Source organism: Montipora capricornis, chromosome 14 (assembly GCF_036669925.1).
Source record: "Montipora capricornis isolate CH-2021 chromosome 14, ASM3666992v2, whole genome shotgun sequence".
Lineage (NCBI taxonomy): Eukaryota > Metazoa > Cnidaria > Anthozoa > Scleractinia > Acroporidae > Montipora > Montipora capricornis.
In genome coordinates, this window is record NC_090896.1 from 7,506,661 (window position 1) to 7,526,259 (window position 19,599).

The 19,599-nt window shown below is 39.4% G+C and overlaps 1 protein-coding gene across 1 annotated transcript in view; it reads left to right on the plus strand.

The window, feature by feature from the left end:
* Window positions 1-16,103, plus strand: part of LOC138032938 (uncharacterized) — a 20,262-nt gene extending 4,159 nt beyond the window's left edge. Inside the window, exons 2-8 of the mRNA XM_068880660.1 lie at window positions 2,495-2,702; window positions 6,643-6,953; window positions 7,093-7,233; window positions 8,716-9,038; window positions 10,317-11,426; window positions 12,234-12,501; window positions 13,719-16,103. Of these exons, the coding sequence (XP_068736761.1) occupies window positions 2,495-2,702; window positions 6,643-6,953; window positions 7,093-7,233; window positions 8,716-9,038; window positions 10,317-11,426; window positions 12,234-12,501; window positions 13,719-14,120 (2,763 nt within the window). The 3' untranslated portion in view covers window positions 14,121-16,103. The remainder of the gene's footprint in view (window positions 1-2,494; window positions 2,703-6,642; window positions 6,954-7,092; window positions 7,234-8,715; window positions 9,039-10,316; window positions 11,427-12,233; window positions 12,502-13,718) is intronic.
* Window positions 16,104-19,599: the final 3,496 nt, after the last annotated feature.

A 19,599-nucleotide genomic window follows, 5' to 3' on the forward strand; every position in this document is an offset into this window, starting at 1 on the left:
ATGTGTGTCTATGGAAGTGATTAAGAAACTTCGAATTCTTCTTTCTTTTTTTCAATTCAGCCTTGTAACGCAATTTGGGTGTGCCTTTAAGGTGGCTCAAACCAGTTTCAACACTTTCAAGAGACCTTGTTATTACTGGGTTGCCTATGGGCAAACCCAGTCGAGGTCTATGTTTAGTTTGTTTCTTTCCTTTTTTTTTTTTTTTTTTTTTGTTTTTTTTTGTTTTTTTTTTTTTCCGTGTCGGTAAAAGTCTTGCCTGTCACTCCCCTGGTAAGTGGTGTCTTTGTGTATAGAGCCTTCTGCGCGTATTTTCTTAGGATCGAGAGGGTAGTGGAACTGCGTAGATTTCTCTGGTGGACACAGTAGAATCATTAACTTAGCCTGCAATGGCGTCGAAAGTCATGCAACGCGAATGGCGTTTTAGTGGATCCTTAAACAAAATATACCCTTATGGAGCTCAATAATGGAAAGTCAGTTGGATAAACTAGGCATGAATCTCAAAAGCGACGAGTACTGGACTTCGACAACAATCTATCGCCCGTCGAGACAAAATCAAAGTGAGCAGTATTTACCTGAAGTACATGGTAATTTGACACAATTGAGTTTCTTGTCTTCACGCACGCAATGAAATAGGAAGAGGTTTTCGCCTCTAAGAGCAAATATGTTGTTTGTTTCAATAAAGTTTTCGCTGGAAAAGGATTCTGTGGTATTTTCTGCCTTTGTGAATTATAATATCATGTTGTGTATTGAATTTTCGAGCTTAAGGTTCAAATGTGATATGGGAGAAGTTTTTTAGTATTGCTCTGTAAGCAGGAAGGGTTCACAGACCTGTTGGAAGCGTGCTTGAGTTTCAACAAAATGAGGCCCAAAATCAGTGAAAACTTGTGACGGAGATGAATAATAAAGTAGCTGCTATTTCCAAAATGATGGAATTACCTGGTGATAAATAACGTCGTACGTGTCTTGGAGAGTAAATTTTGACTTTGCATAAACAAGAGTTGGGCGATTGTGATCTTTGTTTTGACTTCGCTCATTTCATTGTCAAACTTTATAACACTTGACAGAAAAAGAAACTTACAAAACCCGGTATCTTGCCATCATTTGACACAGATGCTTCACTGTTTGGCGAGTAAACATGCCGCGGTAACTTAATCACGGCGCCCGCTGAATTCCGGCCATGTCACTTTCGATTTTGCAATTTACTTGAACGTAGCAAAAATCTCCCAAAATGTTTGTCGCTGATCGTAACTTTTTATATTCTATATTCACGGTTCAAAATTAATGTTGTTTTCATGTCGTAAATATTTTATTCTCGATCGACCGTCCGGGAAACTTCCTTCTGCTCTTTCTGAAAACTGTGTATCAATATTTATTTGCCTTTTCATCAATATTTGTTTTGCATAAAGCAAGCTAACAGAATCTGTACCTTGCTGAGTTCGCATTTGTTAGCGTTAATAGTATTTTCGGTCAGATGTTTCTGTTTTTTATGAGGGGTTTATTGTTTTGGTCTCCCATCCCAACACTAACCCCGCGAAACAGGGCTTGACTTCATTGAAGTTTAGTATTACAAAGTTTTCGGATGCTCATAGGGCACACTTGTGGTGAAAAGAAGTTGTGAGGGAACTTGAAATTTATCAACATGTCAGCCCAGAAGCCAATGTTTCTCGCTTCTCTTTTATTTGTTATTCTTCAGAGACTGGAATGCTGTATTTCAATACCACACAATTCAGTGCCTTCTGATTTTCTGTAGCACGTACCACAGGCAAGCCAGTGTATGCTTCACAGAAGCATCTAGTTAGAAGGATTAACACTACAACACTTCATCACCTAACAGCAATGTTATGGTACCCTTTATATATAACAATTTAAGGCTTTAATACATCCATGATATAATTACACACTATTATGATACACTTTAATAAACCTCACTTAAAGTACCAACCTATGTGTAACATGGACTATTGCTGAACAAGATTCAGTCATTTTTTGGACGTGACAAGTTACCATGACAACAGGAAAGCCTTGCAAAAAATACCCTATATTTTGGCTTTAGTTGCTCATATCTGAAAAACGAACTCCAATTTCTTATTGCACAAAGATAGTTTCATTCGGGCATGCTAATTACATTTCAGAAATAAAAAATGGGGGTCACCGAGTTCGTTTTTGAGATATAAGCAGCTAAAGCCAAAATATGGAGAGTTTTGCAGGGCTTTCCTGTTGCCACTTTTACGTCACAAAAATGACCAAATCTTTTTCAGCGAGAATTGGTGTTTGATATGTTACCTAAATATTGCTGTTAAGTGATACAGTATTGTAGTGTCAATCTTTGCGATAAGAATGTTTCTTTCAAGTGTTGAACCTGGTGTCAGCCACCTTAATTCGATGTGTAAATGATAAGTATTGAAAGTATTGCATTCTTAGTTGCCATAGTGAGCTCCGATTATTATTATTTTTCATGGAAGCGAATAAAGGAGAAACTCTCTGCTTTTTTCAGGCCTTTTCTATTTTGTCTGAAGCCAAAGACGAAGATCAAAGGAAAAGGCACATTTTACTGGATCTCTTCAAAAATACAGAAGGCTGCTTGATGAAGATGGATGAAAAATTCCTTAATTTACTGCAAATGAAAGTTCCAAACGTTAAAGAAAACATCAAAAATCAAAAATTACAACTGACTCGAAAGGAATACTTTCTTCTTGTGGCAGGTATATATCTATTTAAATTTTGTAGAAATTATCTGAAAAAATGAATCATGATTTAGTCAACTTCGCTGTCACCGGGATACAGTCACTGATCTACCATGTTTCTTTTGTGTTTGTGTTACAGGTTGTATTAAATTCAGGTTAATTTTAATTTCTGATCAGCCTAAGTTGATTTTTTCAACCTAGCTTATTACGAACTGTCTAAAAAAAGGTTTTTCCTTTTTTCGGGCATCTAATAAAAAAAAGTGGGGCCTGGACTTTTTTTTTTTTTTGGGGGGGGGAGGGGGGTAAGAAAGAAAATAATAACAAGAAACAACCTCTTTCACCTTCCCACAATTTTGAATATGCGTAAATGATAAAATGAGACTTACAACAATTTCAGCTCATCCACACAGTTATCCCGATGGGGGGATAATAAACAAATTGATAATAAGAAACACCCTCCTTCACCTTTCCACAATTTCGCACATGCGCAAATGAGAAAATGGGACTTAAACAGTTTCAGCTCATCCACACAGTTATATGGCCGCCGATGGAACTTTATAAAGAAGTTAAAGGATGGCTAAATTTATCTCAAGAAGAATGAAAATGATCTGAGTCTCCAGTTCAACAAAAGCAAAATTGTTTGCAAGATGTGGACTCTTGACTTTAAAGGACAAATAGTCAAATGTTGTACGAAGTTTATTTACGTCGCTATGCAAAATCCAACGGGAACAAAGTATCTTGTCTAGTCATGATGACACACCAATTTTCGCCGCAAACACAGCGTTCGCACTGTGAAAAAAAGGATGGTGGCACGGGCAAATAGAACAACAAAAGATAACCTTTGCAGTTTAATCAAAGAAAAGAACTCGTCACCAAAGCACTGGTGTCATCACCTTGGAGAAACCTCTTGTAACAAAAACATAACCATTCACAGAACAATTGCCAAAATGCCATATGAAGTGGATATCGGAATATCTCGGAGAAAAGAAATCAAAAAGGCACGAATGAGTGGACAAAACACACCTAAAGTGAAGTGAAGTAAAGTTATTAGTGTCTCTCCTCGGGGCTTTTCAGGACTAATTTATAATGCTTTTTGTGGAGGACTTTGGCAAGACTGCTTGTTACGCAGTTTACAGTTTATTTAGGAAATGAAAGATACCCCCGACCGGATTAGATCAGACCACAACACCGGGGACAACGTCCCCTACCCTTTTCGAGAAGTAAGTGGATTCTTTATTAACGTCCCATACTATTTGGTATGCAGCTAGGGTTATGAGACAGGACCTCCGGCTTACAGTCCCTATCCAAGAAGACTTGAAAGTCTAACCATTTACGGGTGTAATTACAACGGCAGTTCTTTCTCCTCCTTTCTACGTCAAATACAGAGCAGGGGAATGGTCAATAATTTGAAAAAGTGGATACACCTTATTCCAAAATGGCCGCCATTTTAGTATTCTTTTGTTTCCATGCAAATTAGCCCGTATGGCCTCTCTTTCAAACGTAAAATCCAAAAGAATATTTAACCTTAAACGAGGTCATAAGGGCCAATTTGCATGGAAACAAAAGAAAACTAAAATGGCGGCCATTTTGGAAGAAGTTGTATGAGCCAGACATTGAACGAGAGCGGTATCTGACACTTGCAAACTGCAGACCGCGGACTGCAGACTCACCTCTAGGACCAATCTACTTACCAATGTATTACACGTACTTGCTAATAATGAGGGGGACATTGGGATTTTCGGTTTTGCGGTTTTGGCTATTTTTTAGATCGGTTTTTCGGTTTTTGTGCCAAAAGACTTCGGTTTTTCGGTTTTGGTGTTCATTGCGGTTTGCGGATTTTTGGTTTTTTTGCTTTTGGTTTTCGGTTTTCGTAGAAAATACGAGCGGTTTTTCGGTTTTGTTATCCATGTGCTTTTTGGGTTTTCCTATTTTGTCCTATTTGGGTTCCCGTTTCTTAGATTTGAGCGGCAATTGATCTCGAATAGAGTGTTTAATCTTTATTTAACCACGGTACAATTCATCAGCCATATAAAAACCATATGTACAATTAAAAATTTAAAACCAAGTGTAGATAAACTATGTAAACTACATTAACTATCTTACTCAATATCATACAATAAAGCTGCTTTCCATGAATGCCGTGTTTAGAATAATGGCTTAGATAACCTCTTTAATCAGTCGTTTTAATTGATTGAGGAACGCTGCTTTCCTTAGTTCTAATGGCAAACTGTTCCACAAAACTGCGCCACTATAGCTAAAGCTGTTTTGTAGTAGTTTGTGCGCGGTTGCGGAACATTTACCTTATTCACAGAGTCTCTCAAACAATTACCAGAATCGCGATGGACAAATTTCGAGCAGAGATAATCAGGTGCTAGTCCCTTTAGGGATTTAAATACCATTGTTGCTCTTTCAATTTACCTTTGAGAGACTAGGGTTTTCCATCTTAAGAGTTCAAATAAATTGTTGACATCAGCGTCATAGTTAGGGTAGGTCAAGACACGGGCTGCTCTGTTTTGTAGTTTTTGCAGTTTGTCCTGCAAAGTTACTCCACAGTTTCCCCAAAACAACATTGCGGTAGTTGAAATGGGACTTTGTGCTAGGGCCTGATAAATAGAATGTAAGGTCCCATAGGGACAAGATGCCTGTTTTCACTCACGTGATCAGTAGCCTTGTTTTTCCTCCGAAACAAAAGAAAACGTTTGAGTGATGATAGAGCTCAATTCCCGGAGACGCCACATGAAAACAGTCTATAGCCGCGAAACGCCAAAGTTATTGAGAGGAATGCGTGACAAACTAAATGTCACGGTAGGGGATCAGGCGTGTTGAATGACGCCCGAGTTGGTGCGGAGTGGATGAAGATGAAGGACCCCATGAAGATCTGAATGAGCATGAAATGAGTGAGGAAGCTAGTGATTCTGATGAAGGCCAGCAAGAATTCCATTCGAATCTCCAAACTGTCCGGTCTTAGTTATCAACTAGAAATGTTCAATTAGAGATTTTCGATTGAAGTTTCCAGAGCTATAGCTTTTTGGTATTGCAAAATTGCAATTTTAGAGAGGGCTTGTGTGCAAATTCTTCTAAGTTAACTTGGCTCCATTACCAGCTGCTTTACGGAAAATGAGCCCACAAAGTCAGGTGTCTGACATTTGCAGACTGCCGGCCGCAGACAAATAGCGCTGATCCCATTTCAAATAGCGCTGATAAACAGTATTTAAGTCTAAGAACCCATTTTAAACCCATTTTAAAACGGTTAGCGCTATTTGTCTGCAGTCTGCAAATGACATACACTGCACAGACACCGCATAAAGTCCGGGCTCGAGAGAGCGACAGAAATAAAGCCCAAGATTTTAGCAGATACTAAAAGATATGAAGGCTTTAGACAAGTCCATGACATTCACAAATACTTTGATTAAATAAAATGTTAGTGTAGTTTGCTCTGTATGCCCCACTTGTCACCGTTGTATCGGTTTTCTGACGGTTTTGTGTGCGGTTTTCGCTTTTGGCCGAAATTTTTTGCGGTTTTGCGGTTTTGGATGATTTCTTCTTCGGTTTTGCGGTTTCTAATACACCCCAATGTCCCCCTCAATAATTGACGGGTTTTTGTTGATATTTCAACCTAGTTTAAAATAAAATGACATAAGTTGAAATGAAAATTAACCTGCATTTAAATTTAACTGTAACTTTTACACTCATAGGTGAGACGAGTTCTGGGAAAAGCAGTTTCATCAATCTTTTTATGGGAGAGGAAATGTTTCCTTATTCTGTCCTTAGTACAACCTCCACCATATGAGAACTTAACTTTGGATAAGAACGCAGAATTGTCGCCCACTTCATGGACAAGGATACATTAACCTGCCTGCCCACAAATTTCATCAACTTAAAAGAAATAATAAAATGATCTAGGTTGAAATTGAAATTAACCCGAATTTAAATTTAACTGGAACATTTACAATCATAGGTGAGACGAGTTCTGGAAAAAGCAGCTTGATCAATCTTATTATGGGAGAGGAAATTTGTCCTTATTCTGTCCTCAGTACAACCTCTACCATATGTGAACTTAAGTTTGGAGAAGAACGCAAAATTGTGGCCCACTTCAAGGACAAGGATCCAGAAACGGGTCTGCCCACAAGAGTCATCCACTTAGTAGACAATCCACAAGGGGACAGCTACCTTGAGCAGATTTCACCTTATGTTCATCTGAAGAGCGAACCCGGGGAAGGCTCAATATACAAAAAGATTGAATTATTTTGGCCTCACAGTCTACTAGAGGTAATTATTTGGTAAAGACTCTTCATTATTGACAGTAATGACAAACATAACCAACACGAAATGATTTTGTCCTCCCTACTACACGGAATTAATAACCCAAAACCTTTGTGTTGTCCTTTTTTGATATTCTATATTTTAGAGAGGAATAGTTATTATTGACAGTCCTGGTGTTGGAGAATCTGAAAATATGAACGAGATCGTCACTCAATACTTGCCTCAAGCCTTTGCCTTCATTTACACTATTAACAGTTGCAATGCCGGAGGAGTTCAGAAAGACAGAGTAAGTAATTAAATAAAGCTGTGAAACTGTTTCAAAAATATACCATATGAAGTTATCGTGTACTCAGTGAATTCATAAGGTAACTGCTGTTTACTCGCGCTCACGAGGAAAGAATTTAAAAAATACCATCAGAATTCACGTCCATCATTCAACGCAAAAAAAATCCTTTAAGTTCATTCAGAGACACAAAGCGTCTATCGTCTGTTGGAATCACCGTTGTCCATAACAGCAGGCACGATGTACTATGCCCAAAATCACCCTCTCCACCCCCAAAATGTTTGTATCTTAGGATGTTAACAGACCACAGGAAATATAAAAGACATTAACATTCTTCATTGTCTGGAGAACATGAAGCCCAACATTCAATAAGAAGAATATTTTAAAGATATTTCAAAAACTCATAAATAATTCATGTACCCAACAGCCTATCAAAACATAGATAAAACGTCACGTGTGTGAACCTTCAAATTATACCTGGTAATCTACGATCATTCTAAAAAGCCTGGTGGCGGTTTTGATGTCAGTCACAGGGAATTGCGGGGCTGAATACACAAATAATGCAATAGGCCATTTTACAGTTGTTTGCTCAGCGACCTAGCCTATGAACGGCTGCGAGACTGCCGGTGACCTTGTATTGATACAGCCCACATTGCTTTTATCATGTAAATTGTGTTGTTGTAATTCTAATTAGTCCATATTAACATTACAATAGCACGAAGGTTTGTATCAAAACAGAGTCACCGACAGCCTCGCTTCCATTCTTTAGGCCTGGTAACTTAGCTACAACTGCAAAATGGTCTATTATCGCTTATTCTCAAATGAAACGGTCTTTACACAAAATAGCCGTCCTTCGGGATGTCACGTAACGCTCCCCCCTTCTTCAACCATCCGATCGGACTGCAACAAAGAAAGGACTGAAGGAAAAAAACATGCTTTAAAATTACCATTCTGCTTATAAGGTACACTTGTTTTTTTTTTGTATGCTAATATATTCCCCTCACAATTTGAACCTTTGTTCGGACTCCCGATGGACACGCTTTTTGTTGAATGTTTTTGAAGCCGTTCAAAAAAATCGCAGCACGTATTTTATCGGGTCTTAAAACACTCGGCTACCCTTTGTGTTTTTAAACCCGATAAAACAATGCTGCTCGTTTTTTAAACATTACACAAAAAAATCCTAAACATCTGAACTTGAACTAAAAGAATGTTGTGGATTTCCGCGAATTTCTTCGACAAGGATACTGTAGAATGCCTTTTTTAGCTGGCGAAAATCTCTAGGGGTTCGTCAAGGAACTTGGAAATATTTCTGTTACCATTGACGGGCTGAGGACAGACAAAAGTCTTCGTAGGGAACCTGTTAACGTTTACAAATACATGTATCTGGTCTGTAGCCAGGCATTTCTGTTAATAAAATGAGATAAAATATCGTAAAAGGTGTCTCTGGCTAAAAAGGTGTTAACGTGACAATATTTGAAATTGCAGCTTCAAAAATTGCTGGAAAATGTTAGGAATGTATATCTTGAGGGAAAGGGCCAATTGCCGTCAAAGTGTGCTCTGTTCGTTTGCAACAAGTGGGACCAGGTACCCGACAAAGAGGCAGAAGAGGTCAGGACCCACATAGTCAGGAATCTGCAACGATGCTGGCCCGGCCTTGATCCTGCATCACAGATCATCTGCATTTCCACATTAAATGCCACCAAACAACAAAACCAGGGGATTGGTACTGACGAATTTTCTTTCTTGATGGAAGGAATTAAATCTATGGTACTAAAAGGCATTCAATGTCGGCTGGAAATTCACTGGAGGTAGGGAACGTACGTAACCTACATGTCTCTAAGTCAAATTTTGCATTGTAAAGTTGAGATTCTATCATAGACTCATGGGGTTTCGTGGATCTAAAGGCCGCTCCCCGAGAAACCTACCAGTTGTTTTCCAATTAAAGTAAAAAAAAAATGATAAAAAGAAATTAAAAAAAAAGTCATTCCATGAAATTCCTGGTTTGCTGTTGTAACACCCGTTACCGCAAACTCGGAACTTATTCAGTCTAAAATGTATAACAAAGTAAAGCAACATTCTGAAGGTAGTAGCCAAAACGCGGGGCCGGGGCCGGGGTCGGGGTCGGGGTCGGGGTGTCTTTTTTTTCCAATTTTTTTTTGTTTCAATTTTTGACGTTATTCTCCTGTAATGTTATATTCGAATGTTTGGAATCTTTCTTTCATTTATACGGAATCTACGGAAGAGACATCTTTGTTTTTCGAAATTAAGAGAATTTCAGACTGAAATTGGAATTTTTGTGGGGAATATACACTAACTCCTTGAGACACTGAAGATCCGCTGAGCTCCACATTTTAAAAGCACATTTTAATGTTTACTTCGTAAAAACCTCCGCAATACAATTAAACGAAACAGGACATAGCCACAGTTCCACGATAGTCGTCAGACAACATTTATCATTTGCTTGTTTTCGCAAAATTGTTTTCAATGTTGTTCTGTTTTTTATAGTGATATTGGATTCGATCCTGTGACGTCCGAATAGAATTGACTAGCAAGTTCCCGTGCGACTCTGGCTTTACTACAAACCGTTTCTAGTAAAGACAGACAACAACATGACAGCAACACGAGCAACGAGGAAATTTAAACTTTGCGTGACTGCGTGACGATCACATTTTTTTTATTTTTCTCAAGAAGTAAACATTGCAATGCTGTTTTTAAGTCTGGAGATCAGCGAGTCTTCAGTGTTTTTGGCAGTTGGCGTATATTTCATAAACTCCAATTTCAGCATTTCCGGAAATGATCTTCACTTCCAAAAACAAACTCCGATTTTCGAAAAGACTAAGTCAGGTTATCGCAAAAACCAACAGGAGAATAACGATTAAAAATTGAAACCAAAAAAAATGGGAAAAAGAAAAGGCACCCCGACCCCGACCCCGACCCCGGCCCCGGCCCCGGCCCCGGCCCCGCGTTTTGGCTACTACCCATTCTGAAATCATTTAAGCTTTTTCGTGTGGGCCTTCTCTGATTAACAGTCGAACTACCCTCTTTTCATTTACAAATTAGGTGCTTCTCTTGAAATTTTGTCGCAGGTGGTTAGACGTTCTTCTTTCTCGAATAATTTTGCAAGCCAAAGCGTTCGTGTCAAACGCCTCTAAAGACAAACCAGAGGTCTTCTTCAAAATGATGAGAAAGATTTGCGATCGCTTGGTAGGTCTTGATCGATGGCAAACCCAAGAAATGGAAGAACTTGAACGAGACTTCAATACTCGCGTTGATGGTGCAATAATGGAGCTCTCCAAATATCTCTCTACAGAAGAAGTGAAGAAGCGCTTTACCTCGTGGACCCTGGACGACGTCCCGAAAGCAGAACGTTTCTGGGAAGCGACCGAAAACCAAATGAGGAAAGTGCTTTCAGCACGGATGCGAGGCATCATCGAGCAATGGGAAGAGGATAATCAGGTCTTCTCAAAAGCTAGAAACTCCCTCTTAAAACGCTTTCAGGTGCACTACAATTTTGTTGAGGAGCAGTTGTGGAATCTTCAGAATGTTATTGCTCAGAAAGTAGGTGGCACTCAACTATGTTTGAAGGAAATTGTCCATATTATCCACATGTTCTTCACTGGTGAACTGTTTATTGTTGCCGTTTTCTTTTTTCACGATGAAATAGAAAAGGCTATCGTAGCCAATAAAAACATAAAGACCTTCAAAAAAGATAAGTGCGCTTTCATGGCGAAGGCATCGGCGGAATATCTCGACGAATTGAACTTGAAGGACAATTCTGTTCGGCAATTCGTCGAAGAACAACTGCGAGAAGCCAAACTCTGTCTTCAGGATATCAAAGCTCGTATTCCACAGCTGATCCAAGCTGACAAAATGTTATGTGAACAACTCTACGATGAAAACCGAGGGAAAAAGGAGATAATTGAAATCTACAGGCCACTACTGGACAACGCTACTGAGTTTCGAGGAAATCTTGCAGTATTCGGATTTGAGGACGTCTTTGGCGAGGATGTCAATAGGAAAACGTTGGACTGGAAAGAGGACGCATCCCATCGCCTTGGCAGTGGTGCGTCTGGAGTTGCGTACAAAGGAACTATGACCAAAGATCAACACGCCCATCCCGTTGCAATGAAGGTGTACAGTGAGGCACTTAATCCCAGGAACGCCTGTGAAATCATAGCAGAAGTTGAACTTCTGAGGTGAGCGATAGACATCTATCGATCAAATCCGGTCTCAGGTTGAATCGTTAAATTGGTGATGCTTATTTTACCGAGGTTTAATGTGCACTTTACATGGTTAAAAAGAGCTGTCAACCCCGCCTCCCAAAAGGACCTTCCCTCAAGCTCTGTCTTACGCACCTCAACACATCTTCTCAATGTTTCGCATCATCTTATTGATTTCTGAATTCATACACTTATTCTTTCAACTTCGACATTACAACATAGTAAGGGAACAAAGATTTACTGGTACGCGAACTTGGATCCTTCAGATCTATAGTCTTGTGTCCGGTTCACCACTACACTACAACGAAGAACATGCTCAATTCAACACATTTCTATTCATTATTTTCTTTTGTATAATAAGTCAACTGATATCCATGTATGATAACCGAAACTAATTCTAGCCTGAGCCAATTTTTTTTTCTATCATTAATTTAGGCACCAAAAAAAGTTTCTTCAATTCATCTTAGTGCGTATTCAAGGTGAAATGAGGATCACCAATTTAACCTAGGTAAAACGGATTCAACCTGAGAAAGGATTCTACCGGCAACATCTATATCAAGGCATACTTTATATCCCTTTCTTAAAATTATGCTTCTTGACAGGTTGAATAGTGAATTTCTTGAAGGAAAGCGGAAAATTTGAACAATAACTTGAGGGATTGCATCTTTCTGACGCGTGTTTTTAACTATAATTATTTTTCATACCCATTTACAACGAGACTTATTTTTTGACGTCTCGTATACCCTGCTATGCCTTCGCATTATTTTTTTTTCTTTTCATCAGAAAATTGAGACACCCTTTCATTGTAAAGTTCTATGGAACCTCGCTACTGAAGGACGACGGCAAAACCAGGGTGATTTTAGTCATGGAAAAGTGCGAGCAGAACTTGAGGAGTCGACTTTACGAGAAACCACAACGCTGTCCAGGGAAAGCTAGTAATCCTGGTGTCTTTGGAGAAGTTTGTCAATGGTTGATACAGATAACCGATGCACTGGATTACATACACCAACAAGGAATTATCCACAGAGATCTCAAGCTTGAAAACATTTTGGTATGCAAAATTGCGTTCATGTTAATCTTCAAAGTTGCAAGAGTCAGTACATCGTTTTCGTGGAATATCAATAACAAAGAGTATAAACTTTGAGAAATATTAAGCTAAATGCTAGACCACCATTCAGGGGCGGGGGGCCAGAGACAGTGATCAAAAACAAAATACAGGTGACAGTATAGAGTGTTTTCATGTGACGTCACGGAGGCCATGTTGGTGTACCTAAACAGTAGAACGGCGGCCGTGTTGGTGTACCCAACTAATCCTCTGGGAATTGAGATCTATTATCATGCAAACGTTTTCTTTTGTTTCGGTGGAAAAACAAAGTTAATGATCTGGTGAGTGGAAACACTCTATACAAAACGCACAATCTTCTTCCATCGGTACTGAAAACAGAAATAAAATTACTGGTTATTTAATTCTTTCTAGAAAATTGTTGCCAGAAAAACCTCTAATTTTAGTTGAGCGAGGTAAGGTGTGAACAGATGTTGGAAAAAAAAAAAAGGAAGCTTGTGACTTAACTGACGAATCCGCAAAAAAAGGCTACTTTCTCGCATTGAATAATATCGGTTACATTAACAATGTAACGAAAACCCGTGAGACAATAGATTCTCTGTCAATCAACACCAATAAGCCACTTTCAAAAATACGATAATACTCTTTGTTTGCCCTCCAAAACTTGCACAAGCATTGTTTTTATTTTCTTTTTCGACCATTGTTAAGTCCCATGTGAAACTGGAAACAATGCTTATGCAAACTTTTGGAGTATTATGGTATTTTTGAAAGTGGCCTATAGCGGTTTTTCTCGTGAAGTCACCCATTGTTATTAATATGCCAACCAGAACCTAATAGGCTGTTGAAACAATGACTTCTTTTGTTCCGTGGTTGACAAATTTGAATATCAAAAGAAATGTGACCTCAAGAAATATCGCGACTGTACCAGTTGTAATGATCATGTAGTTCTTACATTTTGTATAAGAGTGACAGTCTGGCGTGACATTAAGTTTTTCACATGTTTGTCACATGATGTGCAACCGGATTTCCAGTTTGTATTACATTGGTCTGTTTTGTGTTGAGAATTCTCGGTTGGTTATTACACCAGTCAAAAAAAGTCGTAGGAAAGGTCAAAAGTAAAACGCGAGCAGATAAAATTCTTGTAAAGTGTTCAACATGGTAAACTCTCCACATCGGTTGATCTCTACCTTTCATTTTTAATCAAGCTATCTGAAGATAACACAGTAAGGGTCACTGACGTTGGTGCATCCAAACCCGCCATTGACATTACCGGCACTTTGGCAGGAACTCCTCTTTACATAGCACCTGAGGTTTTTAATTCAGAGATCTACGAATTCAGTGCAGACATCTACAGCTTGGGAATTATGCTGTGGGAGATGTGGTATGGACAACAAGCCTTTGGTGATGTCATTTTCAGGTTCAAAACGTTGGAAGATTTCTTTAATCACGTGAACAACGGCCTTCGTCCAGCCCATAACGAGACCTGCATCAACCCCCCAAATACCTGGGAGAAGCTCATGAAAAAATGCTGGGCGGCAGATCCAACGGAACGACCCTCCGCGAAGAAATGCAAACAGGCTATAACTGACCTGTGCAAGGAAACGTGATGCCATTGCCTTATCATTTTTAACGAATAATTATGGAAAGGACACTAGATGGTTGAGAAGTGTCTTAAATGTGTTTCTTTTCCATGTGATAGCGAAAATCGTACTCAGTACTCGACAACTTATACATAAAAATAAGTAGTGAAAACTGGAAGTGACAGAAAAGGGGAAGCCGAGAGCAAAGATAACCGCAAAAGCGTACATAATCGTTTTCAACGCGATCGGAATTTTAAGCAAATCACGGTTTAATTAACGGATGAGAAAGTGCTTCCCTTTGTAAGTTACTGCCGCAAATATTGTTAGACTTTCAAGTCTTCTCGCATAAGGACGATAAACCAAAGGCTCTGTCTCACGATCCTTGTTCATAAACTCTGTCAGTGAGACTTTACGTTAAAGATCCCACACACTACTTGATAACAACGGAGCAAGGTGTTGCATTCTGGCCTGAATGTGTTCCTAGTCAGCGCAATAAGGCGCAAGAACACCTAGACACATAGATAAAGATTGTGATTGATTGATTTTTCGCCTTGCTATCGGTTCTCGGTTTTCTCGGTTTTTGTGACGTCCTGAAAGGTTGACAAGAAACTTTACACCAAAAGGCAAGAGCCGTGATTGCTTTCACTGGGATTCCGGAGCCACTTTTCACTATCTATTTAATTGTTATTGCAACTACACACTGTTCTAGATCTACTGGTTGAGGCAATTCTCTTCCATATAAATGGCTCCTAATTTGATTACTTACATTTAAATTCTTGTTTGGGGTAAATTTGGATACCTTGAGGGGACGTCATGTTTGTATCGAATCCTTCAAAAACGCCCCATAGTGCAATTCAAAAGAATTGCGATCCAGACTAACCTCTTTTCCAGGACCTCTCTCTCGAACTCGCTGACCCCTTTTTTTAATTGCACAAAAGCGAGTAGCAAGCCAAGATGAAAGTCTCTGCAAAGTTTTAAAAAAAATCTGTGGAGCGGATTCAGAGCTACCTTAAATTTTCAAGTATTTAAGGTGGCTCTGAATCCGCCACATATAATTTTTTAAACTTTGAAGATAGTTTCATTCTTACATGTTGATATCATTTCAGAAATAAAAAGATGGGGTTTACCGAGTTCGTTTTTGAGATATAAGGGTCTTTTTCATCCCACTGGGTTGTAAACATTGAAGAACATTAAAGGGTTTTGACACGGGCCTACGGTTTATTATAGTCATTATCCTTATTAATTTTTTGTTTCTGTAGAGATTGGTTGCATACATTGTTGCCAGTAACGAAAACGCTGATCTAGGATTTTCCTATAAAGAGAATCTGGATTGGGGCACTGGTATTTCCGCTTTGCTATGTCTCAGCGATTCAGAGTAAAATTTATCATAATTTTACTTGAATTTACTCAGAAAACTGGACCGAATAGTTTATCTGGTAGAGCCCTTATCTACCGTCAGAAAACCTCATTCTTTTAATTAGTAAGAGCTATCAGTATGACGGCGACGGCGACAGCGACGATCAGAATGTATCTTCTCCAAAGGCTTTTACACAGGTTTAATTTTAATTTTAGTCTCCTTATACTTTGTAGTGAATGGTAAATTGCTGCAAGTGGGAATCGTACAGCTGTCCTGGTTCAGTACTTTTTCCACGTGCGTTTGATAGCTTATGTAGCAGGCGGAGCCTTCAGCCCGTCCCCCTTTTTGTGCAGTGCTTTATTTTGACTCTGTTATGTAATAGTATTCAAACATCATGCTTTTGGCTCTGGTATTATGTTCTTTATAGTTTTTATATTTTTGATTCTGTGTGGTTAATGAAACCTATGTGAAAATCTAAGTGATTGACGTAGGCTTGACAGGTCGACTCTAGTTGGTATAAGAATGCTGTAATTGTACCAGAAAAAGTAGTTGTAGTTCAGTTTTTGTTCGGTTCTTGAGTTGTACAGTAGCAGAGCAGTCAAGTTGTTGTTACGGTTGCTCGTCAGACGAATAAAAGAACCAATTGCCAAAGAGTCACTTCTCTCCTCCGAAAAGTCCTTCAACACCATGTCTAAAACTCCTGAATTTCCACAAGCAACGCAAGCATAAGGAAAAGCAACATACGTAAGATATGAATGTTAATTCTCCTTACTGATTGCCATACATTACTTTTTATGTCAGTTATGGGAATTTGTATATAATGATCTAAGCAACAAACCCAGGTGAAAAAATTTCTCTATTCTCTCCACCAGTCTGCATAACAATGTATTTAGCTTGTAAGGAGAAAATTTATATCAATCACCCTTGGGAATCAAAGGATCAGATAAAGGGCAATGATCAACGACAATTTAATGCGCATGCCTACGTTGCTCACGCATGCGTCGTCGTCATTGAAAACCAACCTGAAAACAGTTAACTGCCTTTTGGTCAAAGAAACAGAAACATGAAGATATTGAATTAGTGTAGGCCAAGGTTGAGCTCGTTGTTTTAGGTAAATGTGATTATCACCCAACCGTGTCCGTTCGTATTGAAACAACACTCATTCGTTTGATTTTTCCCAGCATTGTAAGATCCTCTCCATCGAAATGTTGCAGTTTATACCACCTTCTTGACCAACGAGTCTCTGAATGGTCTCGCCTTTTATTAAGCTAAAAGTCCCTTTCATCGTGGCTCCTCTTCCCCGATAGACCACTTTCATAAATGGCGACCAACTTTACATTCTTTTGTATTTATGTTAATTAGACCTACTACCCTCGTTTTAAAACAAATATTCTTTTGAAATTTGCTCGTCGTAGCGAGGTTAGTAGGGCTTATTAGCATTAAAACAAAAGAATAATTTATTTGGTCGCCATTATGAAAGCGGTCTATATTGCTGACTATTCGGGGATGTATCTTACCCCCTGCGGCTCCGATTGCTTCAATTCGGTAGTCACCAGTGAACGGAACTGTCCACCGCTGTATACCGCTGACCACTGTAACTTGACCGTCGTTGGTCTTTGCCTCTGTAATAACTGCCAATTGAAGTTAGACCCAGTCTCCCACTTGCACCAAGAGTCATAAACACGGCCTTAAATCCTAAATAATTGAAGGAAATGAGTATTACACAAAGCTAATTCCTCCTCTCTCCTCTTCAGCCCAATCCTCGCTCTCTTGTCAGTAGGAAGTTAAAGGAACGATGACTTCTAAGGCAATCAAAACGCGACTTCAAAAGATAACTGCGATAACTCGATTTTGCGCTTGCTCCATCTTGTTCACCTTTTACAATAAGGAAAAGTATCCTAGAAAGCTCACTGTTGTATGATGACGTTGTCGTCCAATCTTTAAAGAGGGCAAACGGATTCAACATTTGCTTCAACATCCGTTCGATTTTGTTGAACGATGTTGAACGATGTTGAACGATGTTGACTGCTGGGGATGGGCAAACGGTTTCAACACATCGTCATCAACATTTAATTCAACAAGCTTCACGAGAGGCCTGGTATTCAGTCTTAGGCTGCAGCCGCGGTTATTACTATGGATACGGACATGCATACGTCACGAAGAGATCAATTAGCGCGGACGCTTATACCCAACACTGTTGAAAGAGACACAAGAGCCTCGGATCTTATGTCTACGAGTGACCCGAGACTCTGGGAAAATCCATATAGGAGAACATGTGCCGTAAAGTTCTTATAGCCAAAAATTGGCAATCTGAACCTTACGGCGCCTGCTTCCTCCTGCTAACATGTATGTACCAATCAGAGATGCTTTTCATTGTTCTTCACGAAAACGAACGAGAAGACACTTTGTTTCTGGGTTCTCCTCATGCGCAAAAGGGAAGAACTCTGGGGTCGAGATTGAAGAGGAATTGGGGGGGGGGGGGGAGGGGGCAAATGGTTTAAACATCGCTGTTCAACAAAATCAAACGGATGTTTTAGCAAATGTTGAAGCCTTTTGCCTGGGCCTTTGTAGACCCTATGCAACAATGACTGCCTTTAAATTATTTTTTTGTTCATATTCAAAATAGCCTACCTAACCTCGTTTTTGAGACAAAAATTCTAAAGAATTTGTTATCCTGGACGAGGCTAGTTGGGCTATTTTGAATATGAACAAACAAATAATTTAAAGGCAGCCATTTTTCCATAGGGTCTTTAGGAGGTTTTCACGTGACGTCATCCCCGGCATGTTGGTGGTCGAAAACAAAAGATCTGTTATTAGCTTCTTTTGTTTGTCCACCAGAAGTTCTTCATTTCTCTAATATTATTGGTGTCTCAAGAGGTTCTAAAAATTTGGTCTTAAGGCGCCCGCAAACGAGGAAACATTGTTGCGGAAACATTGTTTCCCGAAATGTCTCCTCGGCGCGCAACGAGTAAACATTTGCTAAGGAAGCTAATTGTTTCTGAACAAATTCAGCAACATTTTTGCTTCGCGGGAAGCACATTAATGTTTCCTGTGGTCGCAAACGGGGAAACACTTGCTTCCGCAACAATGTTTCCGCAACATTGTTTCCTCCTTTGCGGGTGCGTTTACGCCGTGTTGTTTTGCAGAGTGCACACCGGAATGTTCTGAAGAGCGTGCCGCACGTGCAGCACGATGACCCATTTTTTCTCTTGAATCCAAAAATGAAATTGCTTGCCTCATTGCCTCAGTAGTCGACATGTTTTCCTAAACTCCCGAATGTTTTAGCCGAAGGTCACCGTGGAATCCTCTTAATGATGAAGTAAGTGTAAAAAATGTCTTCAACTTTATCTTACGATTCGTCTGGTTGTGGAGTAACTGCAAAATACCCGGCCACTATTGTGTCCTTGTAGCGGCATTGTTCGAAGGACGAGGGTTCGTCTTTCATATATTGGATCCGAAATAATTGATATCAATAAAACAAAATATAACATTACCTAATCGGAATAACAATAATGGTTCTTTTGTCGAGCGCCATTAAGGTCCGGTATATGAAAGTCTACCCAGAACCAGACATAACAGTACACGCACACGCCATCCATGTGCAAATAAGTGGCCAGGTATTATGAAGTTTAGCTAAAAGCGAAATCCAGGAATCGTTTGGTCAACTTCCTACTTAGAAAAACATTTAAGAGCAAGGATGAATAGAAACGTGAAGAAACCTGAAATCTTAATTGAAATTGAAATTACAACATTCGTGGGGATTGCTATCTGGTGACCCAGAGGCGGCGTAAGCTCAGTGTGAGGGAAAGCCAACTTTGCCGACAAAGAGTAGAGCAGCTCAGTTTTGTCAAGCGTGCGGGGTTACAAGCACCTTTCGGAAGGTTTTTCCCTTCAACCAAAAAGCTTATCACCTGAGGTCGCTCCCAGGGCTGCTATTGCGTTCATGTCGTGTTGAAATGTAAGTTCAATCTTTGTCAATATTGCTTTTCCACCGTATGAGACGATTTGAAACACTTAGAGCGATTGCTAAACAGACGAACAAAGGATAGACGGATGATATGATAACGGAATAATATATTATTCTTTACTTGTGATCTTGAAAATTAAAGATTATAAATTGTAAATTTGGGTTACCGAGTACATTGTCTC